Genomic DNA, 20,882 nt, shown 5'->3' on the forward strand with positions numbered 1-20,882 from the left:
CCTTCCCTTTGCTAGTCTTCAGCTGCATATATTTGAAATAACGTATATTAAATGTGCATCCTATGCAGGTTTTAAAGGATGCAGGTGGTGCTGTGCTCTAAACCACTGAGCCACTTGGGCTTCCCAGTCGGAAGATTGGCGGTTTGAAACCCCATGACGGTGTGAGCTCCTGTTGCTCTGTCCCAGCTTCTGCCAACGTAGCAGTCAGAAAGAACGCCAGTGCAAATAGATAAATAGGTACCGCTGCAGCGGGAAGGTAAATGGTGTTTCCATGCGCTCTGGTTTCCATCATGGTGTCCTGTTGCATCAGAAGTGGTTTATTCATGCTGGTCACGTGACCCGGAAAGCTGTCTGTGGGCAAACGCCGGCTCCCGCGGCCTGAAAGCAAGATGAGTGCCACAACCCCATAGTCACCATTGACTGGACTTAACCATCCAGAGGTCCTTTAGCTTTACCTACGCAGATTTACTGTACGTGTATGCATCCATGTAAGAGATTTATGGAGTTCTCTTCATCACTTGATCCCAGGATGGTTTACAATAATAAAATAAAATGCATAAAACTGTGAAGCCAACAATAAACAGCCATAACTTACAAGCCCTAGAGCAGCAGGACACAGAGCAGCTCTTGAGGAGTAATCTCATGTGATCTGCAACATGGGGGAAGCATTCTGTTATTTTCACATCCCTGGTCCTTGCTGTCTTCATATTTAAAAAAGCGGTTTCTGGGTAAATTGAGCAGTGAAGTATTTCTATTCCAAGTTCTTACATGCAGACTAATCAGTAACCAGCCTGCTCTGAGAAGACTTTGAAACAGTAACGAACTGGTTTGCTATCGCTTAATGAAATATTTGCAAGCTGAACTAAGCATGCTTAGCACTTGTTATCTCACTCCCCTTGTCCAGCTTCCAATACTACACGCTAAAGATGGCAAAGATACAACACTGATTTCACCATAGTTGAAACATCAGACGGGCTACAGAAATAAATACAATGCTGCCAATCAGTTTTGTAACCAAGCAATAAGCAGGAACTGAGTGCAACAAAGTTCCTGGAAACTTGCACCAGGATCTTGTTCATACGCCCGTACCATTGTACAGACATATTTCAGGGTTATATATTTTTTCCACTAATTTAATAAGTTTTTCTGCCTTGTGGGTGTGGAAAAGGAAGTCAAAGTTGTTCTCAGTGCTGCCTGATGAAATGATGTTGTCCATCTTTATAAGCACACCATACATTTAAAGCACAATGATACCACTTTAAACAATCATGTCTTTCAACAGGGAATCCTGGGAAATGTAGTCTGTTAAGAGTGCTGAGAGTTGTTAGGAGACCCTTATTCCCCTCACAGAACTACAATTCCCAGGGTGGTTTCACAGTCCATCCCTCTTTACAGGGAACTCTGGGAGTGCTAAACCTAGCCAACATGGTCACCCCCATCCCAATCCCTTTGCTCACCAACTCTGCCTACCCACTCACCAAAAAACCCTCACCAAAATCCCAACTACACCTTGGTTAGCCCCCCCATCCACCCTCAGACTTCACCAACCGCCTCACAGCTTGCAAAAAACCCAACCCAGATCTTGTAACACACACACACACACACACACACACACACAAAACTATACTCCACAAACCCCTTAGACCTTCCCTTTCTACCCCATGCCACCACTGCAGCCAAGCAAGATGAAGAGTCAACCTGGCAGAAGGAGTTCCACAGGAAGAAGGCCAGAGAAGACCTTGGGTCTGCTGCCATCTTATCCAGACTGACTATAACGAGAGGTGTTGGTGGCGGCAGTGGATAACCAGGCTGAATAGACACCACTTTAAGCTGCCTTCCTTCTTCCTGCGCTGTCAGACCCTCCAAGTGTCCCTATTTTCCATGGACGTCCGTGTTTTAGAGAAGCTGTCCTGGTTTCTGATCTGCTCCCAGAATGCCCCACTTTTCCATAGGATGTCCCTATTTACATTGGAGAAATGTTGGAGGGTATGGCGTTATGCGACCCCCGAGCCATCTGAAGGCAATCCTGTATAGGGAAGGTTTTTTTTTAATGTTTAATGTTTTGTTATGTTTTTATGTATGTTGGAAGCTGCCCAGAGTGGCTGGGGCAACCCAGTAAGATGTGTGGGGTATAAATAGTAAAATTATCAATATGGAATGGGACGTCCCTATTTTCATCAGAGAAATGTTGGAGGGTATGTGCTGTTCTCCCTGCCAGGCCCATTCTCCATCCTAATCAGTGCCAGCAGAATCAGCAGATTCCCAGGCTGACAAGAATGGGTAAGGGTAGCCAACAGGCAGTGCCAACTGGCCTAGAGATCTAGGTACTGGGGTCAGTGGCCTGACACAACAGACCTGGGACTCAGGGCCACTTTCAAAGATCACTAATCCTGAAAAGAAGTACAGGCTAACATAGACCGTGCATTAAAAACACACTTATGCCTCTCTAAGAGTCAGCAATCACTCTTCACAGTCCCCTGTGAAGGGAATAGGGGTCTTCTAACAACTCTCAGCACCCTTAAACTACAGTTCCTATTATTTGGGGAGGGGGCACCAAGGTAGAACGGTGCTTTAAGTGTATGGTGCAGATGAGGCCTAACCCTCAAAAATCCTCAGGTAGAAATAACGTTCTGTCAAGCCTTGGAGTGATGACTAGGCCTTAATATTTAACAAAGGTTGTTTGTTTTCAGGGATGGGACACTCAGCAAGGCTAGTGCAGCGTCATAGCTCAGCCCAGCAGGATTTGCCCTAGAAGTTAGGTACACATCATCCAATGACATTTCCGGTCTGGGTGAAGCAGACTTGACACATTCTTGCATGTTTCTAGAAACCTGCAGCGAAGTCCAAGCGCTCCCTAGGGGCTTTGCTGTTGTGGCACAAGCCAGTATTTGCATTTGCAATGGCGAATGTTGCATTGAAAGGAAGGAAGAAGTCGGCGCAGTCCTTAGATGACCTCTGATTCCGAACGTGAGGAGTAAACAACAACACAAAAATGTTGCACGGACCCAAGGAATACCTCAGTTTCCTCCCACTACAGCACAGAAGCCATTTTCACGTTCACTGAATGCATGGAAGGGAGAGGTCAGGATCACAGTCATTGGCACTGCTCAACTCAACCAAAGACTCAAGTTGATTGTGCTTCAGAATTGGGGGGTGGGGGGGGGGGAGTTTAAGTACATAGTGCCCCTAAAGGAGGATATGTTCGTTCCGCTAAACATGTATCTGTGCAACTTGGAGGATCCGTCTTTTTTTGCATGTAGTGCCATCCTACTTATTTTTTCCCATCCCCCCACCCTTTCTTAAGCTAGCGGGTGCCAGTTCTTAAAGAATGAGCAGCTGTTGCATTTATGAGCCAAGGAAGAAGCAAGGAAAGAAGAATGCATCCAGCGAAGCAAGGTGAACACCCCTTTTTACCTGGATAATGATGACTGGACTTTGTAGCCTGTTACAGTCTCCACCTTAGGAAACATATTTGCTATGGCACGAGAGACGGTGAGATCTGCAGCTGGGCCTTAAGTCCACGTGTCTTTGCAACTTTTTGGTACGGCACACCAACCAGGTAAAGGATAGGTGGACTTTACTGATTCTAATCAATCAATGCCTGTAAGGCAATTGATAACTACAAAGAGTCTTATGCGGCGCATTCAAGACCGGTTGTGGCATAAGGTTTTGTGAACAAGAGCGGACATACTGCCCTGCGTATGTGCATTTTTAGTATTAATCAATATTACCTGCAAGGCTTACAAACAAAGGGTAAAATACAATACAGTCATACCTTGGTTTTCGAACAGCTTAGTTCACCAACAACTTGGAACTCAAACATTGCAAACCCAGAAGTAGCTGTTCCAATTTGCAAACTCTGCCTGGAAGCCAAATGTCTGCCGTGGCTTCCGTGGCTTCTGAACGTTTCGGAACTTGAACAGACTTCTAGAATGCATTCTGTTCGGAAACCAAGGTACGACTGTATAGGAGGAATAAAATCATCAATAGCCATCTCACCCCTTGTTTTTTCCTGTAAGACCAATTGCAGTCGTTAACAGTCATCAACAGGTTTACCACACCTATGAGCCAATCACCCATTCCCATCCCCCCTCTCACTATATATAAAAGGGCCTGGTGACTTCTGTTTCAGTGTATCTGAAGAAGTGTGCATGCACATGAAAGCTCATACCAAGAACAAACTTAGTTGGTCTCTAAGGTGCTACTGGAAGGAATTTTTTTATTTTGTTTCGAAAACAATAAAAGGCAGAAAAAAATCATGTCAATTATAGCAGAGACAGCATGAAACAGCCAAGAAATGGTGGTGGTGGTCGTCACAGGCCTACTGTGACTGCCCTTTTCCATTTTGCAACCTCTGGACCCCACTGTTTACAAAATTTCCTTCCCCACCCATACACTTCTGTAGCCTTCTGTATACATCCACCAAGGATAAATGCTTCATTCATCTCACAAAGTGGGAACACTGGGCGCTGCTTCCCACTGAGTCAGACCATTGGTCCATCTGGCTCAGTAATGTCTACACTGGCTGGCAGTGCCTCTCCAGGGCTTCACAGAAGGGATATTCCCAGTCCTGTTTGGCAATGCCAAAAATTCAATCAGGAAGCATTTGCATTTGAAACAGGTGCTCAACTGCTGTGCAAATGCTCCTTCTCCATAGTTAGCAAAACTACCAATGACTGCATGCTTGTAGCAGGCAGTATGGCTCACTTGAGTACATGGAAACATACAGGTATGCTACAATTATCATGTTGATCTTGAAGGGGCCACAAATTGTGTGTGTGTTACAGAAGGTTTACCTGCACTATCAGGCTTTTATTACTGCGATATCAGAACCTGTACAGATTTTGGTTTTTGTTCCATTTTTTAAGTATTTCACAAAGATTATTTCAAACATCAATTAAACATGGTAGTTATATGTGGATCGGGGACGACGACTGTAAACTACGGAGTCAAATGCCTGTGAAATGTATAGAGTACAGTTCTGCAACAATTAAGCTTTGACTGGATTTTCCACAGACTATGCTTTTTGCATTTCACGGGCATTTTACCCCACAGTTTACAATCCCCCCCCTACAGCTGCATCTGCTGACAATAACACCTTGCATCTAGTGAAGTGGCCTCTAATCCACAAAATCTTATGCCATTATATCTTTAAAGTGCCATAAAGCTCTTTGTCATTTTTTACATCAGGAGAACACTGGTAGCTGTTAAGGCTTAATGGGAGCAGTAAATAACTGGGACAGACTGTGCCAAATTTGGTGTTGTCAGATGATGCTGTAACACCTCTGCTGGTTTCCTCTTCCCTTTCTAGCACAATTCAAGGTGCTGGGTATTGATCAAGAGAACCTTAAAATGGCTTGGGCAATACTTTTTTTGAGAGTGCATTACGCTCTGTGTTCAATTACAGCCTTGAGAGATGGCAACTCAGAAACCTGCAGTCCTCTGTTCTGTCCCCAGTCTTCCTGCTCTTAGAAGCTTCCCCACAATCAGAAAACCTAGTAACGTAGGGGCCCTGATCCACAGGAGGGTCAACTAGTTTATTTGAGCCCACCTAGCTGAGAATCTCCCTCCTATGGCAGAATTCGAATGATTCCTGTATAAATTAGTAGCCAAAAATATCATAAGAAGGATACCAAAAGATGTTGGAAATAAATTATAAGACAATACTAACAGTAAAGGTAAAGGGTAAAGGGACCCCTGGCAATTAAGTTCAGTCGCGAACGACTCTGGGGTTGCGGTGCGCATCTCGCTTTAAAGGCTGAGGGAGCCAGCGTTTGTCCGCTTCCACAGACAGTTTTTCTGGGTCTTGTGGCCAGCATGACCAAGCCGCTTCTGGCGAAACCAAAGCAGTGCACGGAAACACCGTTTACCTTCCCGCTGGAGCGGTACCTATTTATCTACCTGCACTTTGACATGCTTTCGAACTGCTAGGTTGGCAGGAGCTGGGACCGAACAACGGGAGCTCACCCCATACATCATACTAACAGTATAATGTAATAATTTTTAGTACAACTGGAAAATAGAATCAGCAAACACGTTGGGGGGGTGATGGGAAGTCTTATGTAACTGAGTAAGAATGTTTGGTGAAATGAATTGTTTAGGAATGAAGTGGTTTTTATTTGTATTTTTTTGTTATACCATTCATAAGAATGTTTTGTTATCTACTAAATTCAATAAAACTTTTTAAAAGGGGGGGGGGGAATAATCTCCCTTCAGACCTTCCTACTCCATGCAGTCACTGGCATGTGTGTTCCTCAGTACTTACACACAGACTTCTAGAACGCCTGCAAAATTAAGGGTATGCACTTGTGAAATACAATGTTCACCACATCAAATTGCATGCATGGTGGTATTGATAAGCCTCCCTGATATAGAAATTCACTTAGCAATCTGTTTGGTTCAGCATCTATTCCTTTCGTTGCTAGGAAACAGCTACTATTCCAAGAAGAACACTGGGTGGGATTCAACAGCGCAGTAATTTGAGTGCTCCATCAATGCCATAGCTGTCAAGTTTCAGATTTGAAAATAAGGGATCAGCAGCCTCATCTAGGCACAAGGAGAAGGGGACAACAGAGGATGAGATGGTTGGACAGTGTTCTCGAAGCTACTAACATGAGTTTGGCCAAACTGTGAGAGGCAGTGAAGGATAGGCGTGCCTGACGTGCTCTGGTCCATGGGGTCACGAAGAGTCGGACACGACTGAACGACTGAACAACAACAACAGCCTCACCTATCCCGGGGACAGTCACATGGCAGTGGTGGGCGGAGCCAGAAGCAAAAGTGGGCGGCACTGGTGTGAACGCGCGCAGTAGGCTTACTGTATTTTGGAAACGCTGCCCGTGGGCTACGACGCCTGTAAACGCAGGAAATGGCTCCCGCTTGCTTTGAGGCTGCAAGGAGGCGAGGTCTTCCCAGTTCCTGGCCAGCAGGGGGAGGGAGAGGAGCTGCTTCCTTTGAAAAAACGGGAAATTAAAGGGATATAAAAAATAAGGGATAGCAGCGGGAAACTGCTTGAAATAAGGGAAATTCCCGGGGAAAACGGGATACTTGACAGCACTGATCAATGCAAGCAGTGGCAGATGGAATGACCTCCCCTCTCCTTCCTCTGCCTGCTGTCCTGGGGGTTCTCCTGACTTCCCAGAGTAGATTTGGGGGAGATGGGGCACCCAGGTAAGAGGAGAGTGAGGCAAGCCCATTGAGCTAGCAGGAGTCTCAGCACCGGCTTCCACTAGTGTAGTGGCTTAGGTGAATCCAGCCCAATAAAATCATTTCACACAGAAGGCAAGAGGGTCTGGGCAGTTCCCTCCTTAAATTACGATATTCATATTTTCAGCATGGTTTCCAACACTGGAGTGATGTAAAAGGCACTTTAAAGCAATGGTGGGGAACCAGTGGCCTTGCTGTTAGGCTTCAAGTCCTATGGGCAATGGGAATTGTGAGCCAACACCGCACCCTGCTTTGGAAGATGAACTGTCAGGTTCCATTTTCATTTGGCATTTCCCTTGGGATCTTTGATCTGGATCAGTGCCCTGTACTCAGTAAAATGACCACCTAATTCGCCCTTAAATTCATAACTAATTTCATCTTCTCAGAGGAATTGCAGACCTGTGCTTTAGGATGAAGCTTCTGTCCAATCACAGAAAGCCAGATCAGCCTTCAGGCAAATCAGAAGCCTTGATTTATGCTTACCTGGATTTGGCTCGTTGCCCACATCAGAAAATATATTTTTCCAAAACTCTCATATACACCTATAAATTTTACTTTTCTAAAACTACTGATAAACTGTACGCTGATGGCATTTATTTCTTTCAGAAATTACTTGCAAACACCTTGTCTTTTATTTATTTTCTTTTTTAAAAAAAAATATAGAGGTTTCCCCCTGCATCAGAAGTATTCAAATGCCACAACTTGTGGGTGGGGATGAGGTGTGCCCAGGTGCATAAATAGGCATACCATACCTTCCTTGTTCACACTGAAACTTGGAACACTTTAGCAGTTTCTCAAAGGAGGAAGAGGGCAGAGCAGGTAAGATGATCCGCTCTGGGCTTAGCAAAGCACCTGTTCAGAGTCCTCTGAGCTTATGAGTCAGGTTACTTATTGATGGGCAGGTAACAAAGAACAGGCTGGGAAGACTGGAGCAGTGAAAGGGCAGTGAAAAGGCTGCTAGAGTGTTTTACTGTTTCTTCCATTAACTATGCTGACGACTACAAGTGTGTGTGTGTGTGTGTGTGTGTGTGTGTGTGTGTGTGTAGCTTTACAAACCTTTGTGATTTTATTTTGTTTTTTAAAGAAGCAACTTTTGTCAGTCATTGCTTTCCCATTGAATCTGCTAACAGCTCTGATCCCCACACCCTGGTCTGATTTCCTGCTTGGCACTTTCCAACGCCTTTGTCAAAGCTCTGTTTTCTTCTATGGTCTATTACCAGTCTTGAATCTTCTCAGCTGTCTATCTTCTGCTGCTCGGAAGGTTCGTGCCCCACACCCACCCACTTCTTCCATTTTCTGGCTAGTTGTGTTTTTTTGTGGTTTCAAAGGATGACAAGATGTCCTTGCAGCCTGTTTTCTTAAAAAGCCAAATACTCCTCCAAAAACTTGTCTATTTTGATTTCCCCCATGAAGGCATGAGGATGTCTGTCACATTAATAAAACATGTGCATGTTTATTTGCAAAGTAAGTCCTAACATGCTGCATGGCATTTACTGTCATGTAAGTGTGGACGTGGGTGGCGCTGTGGTCTAAACCACAGAGCCTAGGGCTTGCCGATCACAAGGTCGGCAGTTCGACCTCTCGTTGCTCGGTCCCAGCTCCTGCCAACCTAGCAGTTCGAAAGCACATCAAAGTGCAAGTAGATAAATAGGTACAGCTCTGGCGGGAAGGTAAACGGGGTTTCCGTGCATTGCTCTGGTTCGCCAGAAGCGGCTTGGTCATGCTGGCCACATGACCTGAAAGCTGTATGCCGGCTCCGTCGGCCAATAAAGCGAGATGAGCGCCCCAACCCCAGAGTCGCCTGCAACTGGACCTAATGGTCAGGGGTCCCTTTACCTTTACCCTTTAAGTGTGTACAGGATTGCAGTCCCCTAAAAAAAAACAACACAGATCCAAACCTGAGAATCAGCCCCATTCAATATCATTCAAACGTCCTTCCAAGTTAATATGCTTAGGATTGAAGCTTCAGAATGCACATTTTGGACACCATTGTTTCCTGGTTGTTGTAGAAAGTCTGAGAAGAAAATATGGAAGATGAGTAACATGCTTGAAAATTGTATTTGCTGATTTTGAGCATAGTAGACTTAATCCTGACTATATCAGCCCCGCTTGATCTTCAAAGCAGGGACTTGATTATCTCAAATGGTACCGTTATTTTGAAGCTTCCATCCTTGGCTAAATTTGATGGAGGCAGACCTACTCTCTGCAAGGCTGCCCCAGTGACTTGGGGCCAATCTAGAGAGCCAAATGGGGTGTGCAGCTGATACCCCTCTCTGCTACTTACCCACAGCCCCTCAGCCCATCACCTGGAAGGAGAGCATGTGGAGGGACATGCTGCACAGATTAATGATGGAGAGGGCCATCAGCACCATCATTACCTCTTCTTAAGTTGGACACGGTGTGTGTGTGTGTGTGTGTGTGTGTGTGTGTGATTAGAGAGTAATGTATTTAAATAGAGCTTCTGTTGGGGTCTAAACTGGGGTACTGATCAAAACTCCAGGGCCGGTCCTGCCATTGGGCAGAGTGAGGTGGAATCCTCAGTTGGAATGGAGGACCCAGCTCTGTGCATCATGCAGCTAAACTAACCAGTCTTTGTGTAAAATTAATCTGCCAGTACGATCCACTTCTGTACATGGAATTGCAGGGAGGAGCATATTGTCCTTTTGCTTAGACAGCAAAAAAACTTGGGCCACCCCTGCTAAACTTGACCTGTGTTCTGCCACTGATTTTACCCTCTCCCCCACCCACAAGCTAATTCAGGCTTGTTATATAAGTTGCAATCGCCTTAGTCCATGGGTAGGCAAACTAAGGCCCAGGGGCTGGATCCAGCCCAATCGCCTTCTAAATCCGGCCCGCAGACGGTCTGGGAATCAGTGTGTTTTTACATGAGTAGAATGTGTCCTATTTAAAATGCATTTCTGGGTTATTTGTGGGGCATAGGAATTTGTTCACCCCCCCAAAAAAAATATAGTCTGGCCCCCCACAAGGTCTGAGGGACAGTGGACCAGCCCACGACTGAAAAAGTTTGCTGACCCCTGCCTTAGTCACTATGGGGATGCAAGCATGCAGCCACTTCACACCAATTCAGTCATCAGGCTATATAAACAGTAACAGCCCATGCTTCAATACGCCACCACTGTTGAATTGGTCCCGAGACCTGCAGAAAACCCTTTGCTTCTCTCAAATTTGCAGTCTGCCACATCAAGTGAGAATTGTCAGGTCTTAGCATCAAGCGTCCGTCACCCGTAGCGATGGGTGCTATTTTTAAAAGTCAGGATTTAGAAACCAACAGATCTATAATTGGACTAAAATGAGGTTAATCAGATTCATTCAGAATTATGTTCACCGTCAAGATAAGGGAGCATTGGGGATGCTAGCAGAATTAGCATCTTGAGATGAATTCATTCTAAAACTTACAGCATGACTTTTAATTGGCTTAGAAAACTTCAAGGCTGCAGTGCTCGATATATACACTTACAAGAGAGCAAGTCCAACTGAACACAGTGGGGCTTACTTCTGAGTAAACATGGATAAGATCAGGCTGTACATTGGGGGGGGGGAGAGAATGCATCATATGTGAAGGCACACAGCACAATCTTAACAAATAGACTCATAGAATTGTAGAGATGGGAGGGATTCTGAGAGTCATTTAGTCCAACCCCCTCCAATGCTTACTCTGAATTAAGTACCCCTGTGCTCAGAAGGTCTTACTGTGCATAAGACTGCAGCTTTAGGGTGCCTTAAGTGGACTCTGGCTGTCAGAGCATAGCCAGCTTGGCAAGCCTAGGTATTTGAAGCTACTTTGATTTCATTGTCTCCTAAATATTTCCCTGTTGTCGCCGCACCGAGAGAAGTGTTTCATTCCTCACAACCCAAGGCAAGTGCCTTGTAAATACTTTGATTTGCTTTACACGGCTCCAATTCCTTCAAGTCCACGGTAACCACCAAATGAGTGACTGGGGAATAAAGGTTAGTTTTAATTCAAAGTAACAACTTTGAATATCACAGTAGAGTTACATTCAGCTCTGTTTGTCTTCATGATGTAGCCATCAATGGAAAGTTTCGTTATAAGGATGGGGAAGAAATTGGATTCAGTTTGCTTTTTAAGCAAATCTACCTAATTCACACTTTCTAAAACAGTAAGCAAAATGAAACACAGCCACCCTTCAAAATTCACACTTCTCTGAATGTTGGAATGCAATTCACCAGCCAAGTAATGTGCACAAATATGCATATACCAAGGTAAATGGTGCATAAAACTGCATATAGTTTCCCATCCCTGCTTGAGCACAGAAGGATTTACTTCTATGCATACTATACACTGAGTCCCAAGCCGAGTTTCTCATGCATGTTGTATGTAGCACTTAACATTCAGTTGCTTTTTTTTTTTTTTTACTGTGACCAAGCTGGAACTAGAGTAATTCCATTCCAATGCTTGTAACTTAGCCAGCAAGATTGATTGTGTGCCTCTATTGTTCCATACCTAATAGTCTCCTGTTCTGTAATGCAGCTGAATAAATCCTTAATGCTTTTTTTCTCCCCCTAGCTTCAACCATGGAGAAGAGCCTCATATCGGTGTTGCTTTTGCTCGTCGCCGTCTCGTACATTTCGGCGAAAGACACGACTACTGTGAAAAGTGAAAAGAAGGATGTAAAAGAAACCCGTCCCAAACTGCCCCAGACTCTCTCCAGAGGTAAAGGAATGCTACCTGAGCGCAGTGAGAAAACAGGGTGTTGTTTTTTTGTTTTTTTAACCCTTTCTCAAAATACTAGAACCCAAGACCATCCAATGGAGCAAAATGATGGGAGATTCAGAACAGAACCAAGTGGGTTGGGTAGAAATTAGAGTGTTGGACTAGGACATGGGAATCCAGGGTTCCAGTTCCAATTCACTCATGAAGCTCACTGGGTGACCTCTCTTAGCCTAATTTATCTCACAGGGTTGTTCTGATGGACCCTGCCCTTTGAAAACTTACAAAACTGCACAATCCTACATATGTCTACTTGGAAGTGAGTTTCACTGAGTTCCGTGAGACTTACCTCTTATACGTTGTTATACGCTTGTAATGTAAGAGGGTCTTTTCTCAAAAAGGAGGTGTACATATTATTTAAATAAGGAAGCCTCTGGGGACGTTCCTCCAACGCTTGGTAATTGGTTGCAGGAGGTAATTATCTAAATTTCACATTGAACTTGAAACGAGTGCTAGTTCAGATTAATGCCAGCGTTAGAAGAAATCATTGCAATTAATCAATGGGTTTGGAAAAAATAAATACCGTATTTACGCAAATCTAATGCACCATCGAATCTAATGCGCACCTCGATTTTCAAAACCTTGAAACCAAAGAAGCACTTGCTGGCGAATAGCTGGAAATTAGTGATTTGTTTTATTTTATTTGCTTTATTATATTTCTATGCCACTTTTCATTTGAATGCATCCCAAAGCAGCTTACAAACAATAAATAATAACGACATGACAGAACACAATAAACATGACAGAACATCACAAACACAGCAAAAATCATATAGGATAATTCGCAAAGCGTCAGGGAAACAATTGCAATCTATAAAACACTGTTAACAAAGCAACAACTAAAAAATTAGCCGAACTTCACAATGTAAGCAAAAGTCATATTATATGATTAACAAATTAATACAAGCATTTGTAATCTATAAAATTAACAAAAATATTAACAAAATAGCTATGAAAAGATAAACTAAGCACTGTTAAGTTCACACACATGCTCTCCACACCCTGGTGACTCATAATCTTTCACTCTGTTCAGCTCATTAAAATACACATACGCATTATGCGCATGGGTTCCTCGGACTGGAGTTGAGGCAGCACAGATTAAACCAACCAACCCCTGATGGCAAACAGAAAGTCTCTCTCCCCTCACAGTTCTTCCTGTGGAAACAGCTCCCTTATCAGGGCTTCTAGGGCTGGAGGGTAGGGCAAGGCTGGTGGGAAAAGCCATTGCCTAATGGCCAGCACTAAGCCTCACTTAGAGTTGCCTTTGTTCAGGACTCAACTCGGTTGCCACATGTCCTCTTTTTCCAGGACACGTCCTCTTTTTCATGGGTATGTAAAATGTGTGTTGTCATAGCGATCCATAGTTAAAAGTAGAAGTTGGCAAATGGGCCCTCTTCCTTGCTCTTCAAAATATGGCAACCCTACAACTGGTTATGGGATTAATGCCTCCGCAATCATAACATGCTTTAAAACTAAATTCCATTCATCATTTCCCTCTAGGCTGGGGGGATCAGCTTATCTGGACTCAGACTTATGAAGAAGCTCTCCATAAAGCCAGGACAAAGTAAGTCGTCCCCCTATGGTTTTCACGTGTGACGTAGGACATGGTTTTCACTATGACGTGTGAAGGTCTCCTCCCTCCACTCTAAGGAATGAAAAATGTTTCCATATCTTTTTTCCAGGACCTTAAATCTTAAGGCATTGGTTTTTTTTTTTTTGTCCATCATGAGTTTTGCTCTTTTTATCGCCTGCTACTGTGAGAATCTAAAATGGACCTTTTCTTCTTTTCAGCAACAAACCTATAATGATCATCCACCACTTAGAAGACTGCCCTCACAGTCAAGGTACCATTCTTTCCAACAGACACATCATCTTTTGGTCTGCATCCAAGCAAATACAATTGCTTACCAATAATAATAACAACAATAAATCGGCTCTTTTTACACTGAAGGTGTAATCTATATTTTTATCCTGTACTTAATAACTGGGGAGGTTTAGATGAATGGAAGGCAAAAATTTCTATTTACATTTTTCCCCCTCTTAGAAATGATCGCAATCAGATATTCACAAATTTGTGCTGATGAGCTCAAAATGCTAGCCTGTCCACACATCGTATGAACCCCCAAACTCCATGCATTCATTGACAGTTGTAAGGACATTTTCTGTTCACTTAGGAGACTGGCTTTCAGGCAGGCCTTAGATCCAGCACTTCTCTCCTTCGAAATGAAACATTCATTGTATAATTCATACTAGAGTGGCGTAGCATGAGTAAGTCAATAAGTGCAGTTTCCTGTCTTAAGCTGCAATCCTGTGTCTACTCAGAAGTAAGTCCCACTGAATTCAGTGAGGTTTAAAGGTAAAGGTAAAGGGACCCCTGACCATCAGGTCCAGTCATGTCCGACTCGGGTTGTGGCGCTCATCTCGCTCTATAGGTCGAGGGATCCGGTGTTTGTCTGCAGACAGCTTCCGGGTCATGTGGGCAGCATGACAAAGCCACTTCTGGCGAAACAGAGCAGTGCACAGAAACACTGTTTACCTTCCCGCTGGAGCGGTCCCTATTTATCTACTTGTACAGTACTTTGATGTGCTTTCGAACTGCTAGGTGGGCAGGAGCTGGGACCGAGCAACGGGAGCTCACCCCATGGCAGGGATTCGAACCGCCGACTTTCTGATCAGCAAGCCCTAGACTCTGTGGTTTAACCCACAGGGCCACCTGGGTCCCTCAGTGAGGTTTACTCCCTGGTAAATGGAATTTGGATTTCAGCCTCAGGCTTCTTGTGAATTCCTTTGCTAAGCAAAAGAATCCAGGTTTCAAAAACCCAAAACATTGATTGCGATAACCTTGACCTCCTTTCGTTCCCAGGCCTGTTTCTAAACTTTTGATTCTTTAGCTTATCTCTTTCATTTTACAGTGATTTGTATTTGGCCTTCAGGCCTTAAGCGTTCATGAATTTTTATTTGATCTGTACTGACAATAGATACATAATGTTCTTTCTATGTTTCAGATTCTTTTTTTCTCTAATAGTGAGTCTAATTTCGTCTTCTCCCATTCTAGCACTGAAGAAGGTATTTGCTGAACACAAAGAGATACAGAAATTGTCCGAGAAGTTTATTCTCCTCAATCTTGTTGTAAGTTTTCTTTCACTCTTGACTAAGTGCTCTGTTTTGTAATAAAGCAATTATTCTTTCGGCCAAGTTTCAAGTAGATCTATTTAATTCTACCTAGAGCTGGTTCACACAGGGCATCTTTCCATAATGGAAGCAATCTGTGTAAGGGTGGTTGCTGTTTTTAGAAAAATAGGCAAGTGTTTAGATTGCCATGATTGTTGGGAAAGTAATATATAGATGGGGTTGCCATATTTCAAGAAGTAAAAATCCAGACACAAACAGTTGTTGAGCTTTTTGGGGGGAGAGGGGGATCACCCAAAAAGTTGTTGGCCTATTTTTGGGCAGACACTTCCCGGTTCTGTTTGCAAAAACCTGGATGCTTTGTCAATTTTAAAAAATTCCCCCCAGATGGTAATTTCGCCATTGGAATCCTGGACATGTCGGGGAAAAACTGGACATATGCCAACCCTAGTATAGAGCAGTAAAGGTAAAGATAAAGGTACCCCTGGCCGTTAGATCCAGTTGCGGACGACTCTGGAGTTGTGGCGCTCATCTTGCTCTATAGGCCAAGGGAGCCGGCATACAGCTTCCGGGTCATGTGGCCAGCGTCACTAAGCCGCTTCTGGTGAAACCAGAGCAGTGCACGGAAACACTGTTTACCTTCCCGCCTATTTATCTACTTGCACTTCGTGCTTTCGAACTGCTAGGTTGACAGCAGTTCAGTATAGAGTGTATTTAGAGTTTAGTATAGAGCAACTTCCCAACAAAATGGATACCTGTGCATTCTTCATGTATAACAGTTTAATATACATTTTTCTTATGTGGATGTTATCTCCCTATAGGGAAAAATGCTGTGTGTGAAATGAAGTGAGTGGATGTGCTTGCTAAAATAATTCTAATGCTCATCAAATCCTCACTGTGGTCCAGTTCTGTTATATTATACATTATGGGACGGCTGTCACATCATCATCTATTCCACCTAACCTTTCATTATGTTGAAGTAACTGGCAATGTTTAATAGATATTTTGACTCTTCTCTGTGTGATCTAAATGGCTTGCATCACAGGTGTTTGTATTTTCTTTTTATTTTCTTTCAGTATGAAACCACAGACAAACATCTTTCACCAGATGGCCAGTATGTCCCCAGAATCGTGTTTGTAGGTGAGTAGTTAAGGGGTCAAAGAGTTCTGTTTTTGGGGGGAGGGGACCATGCCAAGCTGAATACAGTGGTACCTCTGGTTACGCATGTTTCTGGTTACGCACGCTTCGGGTTACAAGCTCCGCTAACCCGGAAGTAGTTGCTCCTGATTGCAAACTTTGCGCCAGGATGCAGCGGGAAGTGCCATTAGCGAAAGCACGCTTCAGGATAAGAGCGCTTTCAGCTTAAGGACGGACCTCTGGAATGAATTACGTTCGTAACCAGAGGTACCACTGTAGCTGAGATGAGTTAATATTTACTGTGGAACGAAAGCTTGATTTATCATCAGGTTGCATCTCCAATATGGGGGAAATGGGGTTTTGCAAGCATTCAAGCTGGAGAATGTGGCTGTTGCTAGCAAAACTTGAATCTCCTGTACCGCTGGTGTTATTGGTGTTTTAGCTCAAAGACCTATAGGATGGGTCCCATAAAACCGCTCTTAACGTGCAATACACTTGCCCCATGTCCAACCAGTTTTTGTAATTTGAAGCAGCTTTCCCCTCCCCTGTTTTTAAGGAGGGGATTGATAAAGTGCCAAAAAAAGTAGTTGTGTAAAAGGAAACATTTCACATTTGTATCTGCAACAATAACCTGCCCAATATTTCTTTCCAATATACTTGCTTCTCTGCAAACAATGGAGCATATGCCCCACTCTTTTTATTAAATTGGCTAAGGGGTGGATTTTTTTTTACAAACGCTCCAAGGAGTTAACAAATGACACTGATCTTAAGAAGGTTCCCCCTCAGGCTGATGCTGCTGATTGCTTTAACATCTACAGCTTACATTTTACTTAGTTATTATTTAGGATGGGGGCGTGGAGAAATCGCCGAGTCCCATTTCTGCCCACCAGCTGTTCAGTGGAAGCAGCTGAAAAGGAAAGCTTTGTTGTTGTACAAAGCCTTGCTATGGATTGGCGGTGGGGGGGGGACAGATTCCCTTAAATGCCTGGGTGCCAGATTCTCTCCATAATTCCTGGATGTAGAATTAAACTTTGCCAAACACAGGAACCCCCTGGATTTAGTTATGCTAACAAGCCAAGCCAGCTTGGCAGAGCGAGATGAATGGGCCATTAGTGGAGGAGAAAGACCTGAGATGGCCCATCAAGGAAACCATCAAAGGGCAAGAATGCCAGGCAAGGGGGAGTGGAGCCCCTTCTTGGCTGGATGCTAGTGGGTAAAGGCCAGGTTTTGGGTTTCAACTCTGAACAGAGGCACCGAGTTCTGCCCAACATTGTGGGGCCCCATTGTGCACATGTGTGACATCACGTGCATCATGGCACAGGGACCTGTTAGGGCCACCACAGCTGCCACAAGGCCCAGCAAGACTTGGCACCACCACTGCAAGGCCCAGCAAGGCCTGCTGCCACTGCAAGGCCAGGCTCCTCAAGATGGAGGAGGGATTCAGCCCTGTCCCAACAGATTTTGGGCGGGGGGGGAGGGGCTGAAGACATTTCAGCCCTGTGGAGTTGGCACCTATGTCACTGAATGATGTAGGCTGGGGGAGGTCCTTGGCATTGGTTAGCAGCATGTAGAAGGAGGAGGAGAGCTGCGGAAGACAGACTGGAATGAAGAGACACCGTGGATGGCTTTTTGCTGTCCTCTGAATCCAATGCTGTGCTCAAAAGGGGAGCCAGACCCTCATAGGATGTGAATGCCCTACAATCCCTCCATCTAGGGGCAGGCTGTCTATATGTGTAAATAAAACCATATGTCATAAGGACATCATAGTCTCAGCTGTGTCTTGTTGTCCCAAAAGGGAACACAAACTTTGGTAAGCATGCCAGATACCCCTGGAATCTCACGCTAATTGTGGAGATTCGAGTGGACTGTAACATCACACAATGACAGCTCCTTCCTACAGAAGCAGGGAAACATTTCTCAGCGTTTCCCCCGCAGATATGCAAAAAAGTGACTATGCATAATTCTATACTGGTGAATTATAGACAACATTCATGTGGTTAAGCATCTTTTGCATGGGGGACAGTAGAAGCCATTTTCATTGAGGGTTTTTTGACGGCTGCAGATGGAAAGTTAATGTGATCATTGTTTCTCCAGATCCTTCACTGACAGTTAGAGCAGATATTACTGGAAGATATTCCAACCGCCTCTATGCTTATGAGCCTTCAGACATTGCATTACGTAAGTATTTCCTAGCAGAGCTTCTCGCATAGATTCGGAACAAAGGAAGGTCTGAAATTCTGCTTTGGAGCTCCCTCCAGTTGCACAATAGCATTGCAAAGTGTGCATAAAATAGTAATAAATGCTGGTGAATTTTCCTGATGCCTTGAAAAAAATCACAAACTGATTTGGAAATGTAGGCAACTGAATTTAAGACTGGAAAAATGTGGAACTGAGAGAAAACTACCGGTAAATGGATGGATTTCACCATCCTAACTTCTGAATAAATATGCACAGCAACACATAGAAAATGACTGATGCCATTTATGTAAATGATTTAGAGTCTGCCGTTTTCGATATGGATGCCATGTGAATGTCACCTGAAACCGGTAATCCATCCACATGGATGGTCCAACGTGGTGCAATTTGTTTTCATGCCACTGCCAAAATATCCCCAGAGCAAGTTCTGCACCTGAGATGACCCACATGGTGGGGTCCTATGCACAATAATGGCTCGCCGCATGGAAACCTGAGCATGAAAAGCATCATTAAATCCATTTAATTCCATGTTATCCAATTTAACCGAGTTGTCGATGATGTGCGGACCATTAACAGTATGCATTGCTTCTGCTGTTGTAAATGGTGGGAAATTAAAGTGAATTTGGTTTATTGCAATTTGCATAATTTAGAAAGTTCAAGCTGATGTGCATTACATGCTAGATTACTTTTTGTATAACACACACACAGGCTTCCCTGACTTATGATCTGTTTGGTTTTTCCAGTGTATGCAAATATGCAGAAAGCTCTGAAGTTGTTGAAGACTGAATTGTAAAGAAAGAAAACAGACACACTCTCAGGTCTTCCACCTCTAACGCAGTGTACGAAAAAATAGTTCTCACCGAAGAGAATGCGTAGGCTGCCCTTGGATATGCATATCAACAACTCACAGTACGCATAACTTCCAGGAGGACAACTGTGTTATAAATACTCATTTGTAACTGTGTGGTATTATGTATTGATTGCTTTTATAAGATAAGACTGAAAACACTGTATGCTCTTTTCTATAAATCAAGATTAAAAGGAAAAACACTTTATGGAGTTTGCAATTTTGTAATCTGTCTTATTTTGCAATCTTGTACAGAAGATTTCCAATGACACAAACAACACAGCAAACATATTTTCTAGAACCTAATTCCATGCAGACCTTCAGTCCCCGGTATCTGCAGACAGGGCTGGAAAAGACTCCTCTCCATTCCTGGGGAGTTGCTGTCAGTCAGTGCAGACCAGGGCTGAGGAAACTACGCACCCCACCCCACCCCAGATGTTGTTTCACTCCAACACCCATCATCCCTGACCATTGGTCACACTTGCTGGGGCTACTGGAGTTCAGCGACATATGATGGGCCACTGAGATAGATGCACCAATGGTCTGATTCAATGCAAGGCAGTTTCCAATGTCAGCAAATAGACAGCAGACTTCAAACCGCCCAACAGCAATGTGAATGAATGCCAGTTGTATTTGTACGACTGGTGTCCATTCCTGACCGCAGAAGAACAAGCCTCGTCTGCTTACTTTTCCATTTTTGGTCAGAATTCTCCGACATCCCTACCTACATGGGGACGCCTCCTCTACCGTTACGTCCCCAACAACTGGCATTCACTGGCCCATTTCCGAAACTGGCCTTACTTTCTATGTAATGGTATCTCCATGGGTTTATCTGGGGCTGGGGAGCCAGTAGACCATTAGACATTGATAGCCTTCAACTCCTGTGAGCGCCAGCCAGCCTGACCAATGGTCAGTCATGGTGGGAGTTGCAGTCCAGCAAATTTTGGAGTGGCCCTACTCAGCATTCCTACATTTCCTTCATGCTGTTTTTTCCCGAGCCGCTCAAGTCAGTGGCCGTCTTCTTATGTTGTGCAGTGAATTTCATACAGTGGCGTATGACCGCTTTTATTTTGACTGCCCTGAATCTGCTACCAATAAATTTTAGGGTGTGATTAACTCAAACTGTTCTCAACAAGCTTTTTGTTTGTTTGTTTTAAAGAGAGACAATACACAAAATGGACAAATCTACATTTTGTGCTTAAGCAAGAATTGCCCTTGAAAAATATAAAGCCAAAAATATGCATGACTCCTGGGGATTTAAACAGAAGCGTCAGTGGGTAAAATATGTAGGCATTTCACAGTGCAGTCCTGTACATTTCTATTTAAAAGTAAGACTTACTGGCCTGGTTTGTATAGGATGCTCGGTCCTGTATACCTAATGATGCGTGTCCAACCCAGACACGGAGGTCCAGCGCCGAGGGCCTTCTGGCAGTTCCCTCACTGCGAGACGTGAAGTTACAGGGAACCAGGCAGAGGGCTTTCTCGGTAATGGCGCCCAACCTGTGGAACGCCCTCCCCTCAGATGTCAAAGAAATAAACAACTATCTGATGCTTAGAAGACATCTGAAGGCGGCCCTGTTTAGGGAAGTTTTTAATGACAGATGTTTTAATGTATTT

The 20,882-nt window shown here is 44.0% G+C and overlaps 1 protein-coding gene across 1 annotated transcript; it reads left to right on the forward strand.

The window, feature by feature from the left end:
- The first annotated feature begins 7,952 nt into the window (after positions 1-7,952).
- Positions 7,953-19,477, forward strand: AGR2 (anterior gradient 2, protein disulphide isomerase family member). The gene is made up of 8 exons (XM_033165347.1): positions 7,953-8,025; positions 11,753-11,899; positions 13,457-13,520; positions 13,748-13,800; positions 15,012-15,085; positions 16,162-16,225; positions 18,317-18,400; positions 19,162-19,477. The coding sequence occupies exons 2-8, from the start codon at positions 11,761-11,763 to the stop codon at positions 19,209-19,211; spliced, it is 528 nt and encodes a 175-aa protein (XP_033021238.1). The 5' UTR covers positions 7,953-8,025; positions 11,753-11,760; the 3' UTR covers positions 19,212-19,477.
- Positions 19,478-20,882: the final 1,405 nt, after the last annotated feature.

The sequence above is a fragment of the Lacerta agilis genome, chromosome 12, assembly GCF_009819535.1.
Source record: "Lacerta agilis isolate rLacAgi1 chromosome 12, rLacAgi1.pri, whole genome shotgun sequence".
Lineage (NCBI taxonomy): Eukaryota > Metazoa > Chordata > Lepidosauria > Squamata > Lacertidae > Lacerta > Lacerta agilis.

Bases quoted from the DNA above. Each gene is read 5' to 3' on its own strand.
- AGR2 (XM_033165347.1), top strand. From the start codon at position 11,761: ATGGAGAAGAGCCTCATATCGGTGTTGCTTTTGCTCGTCGCCGTCTCG. The intron at 13,521-13,747 runs GTAAGTCGTCCC...TCTTCTTTTCAG, and splicing joins CTCCATAAAGCCAGGACAAA to CAACAAACCTATAATGATCA. The intron at 13,801-15,011 runs GTACCATTCTTT...CTCCCATTCTAG, and splicing joins AGACTGCCCTCACAGTCAAG to CACTGAAGAAGGTATTTGCT.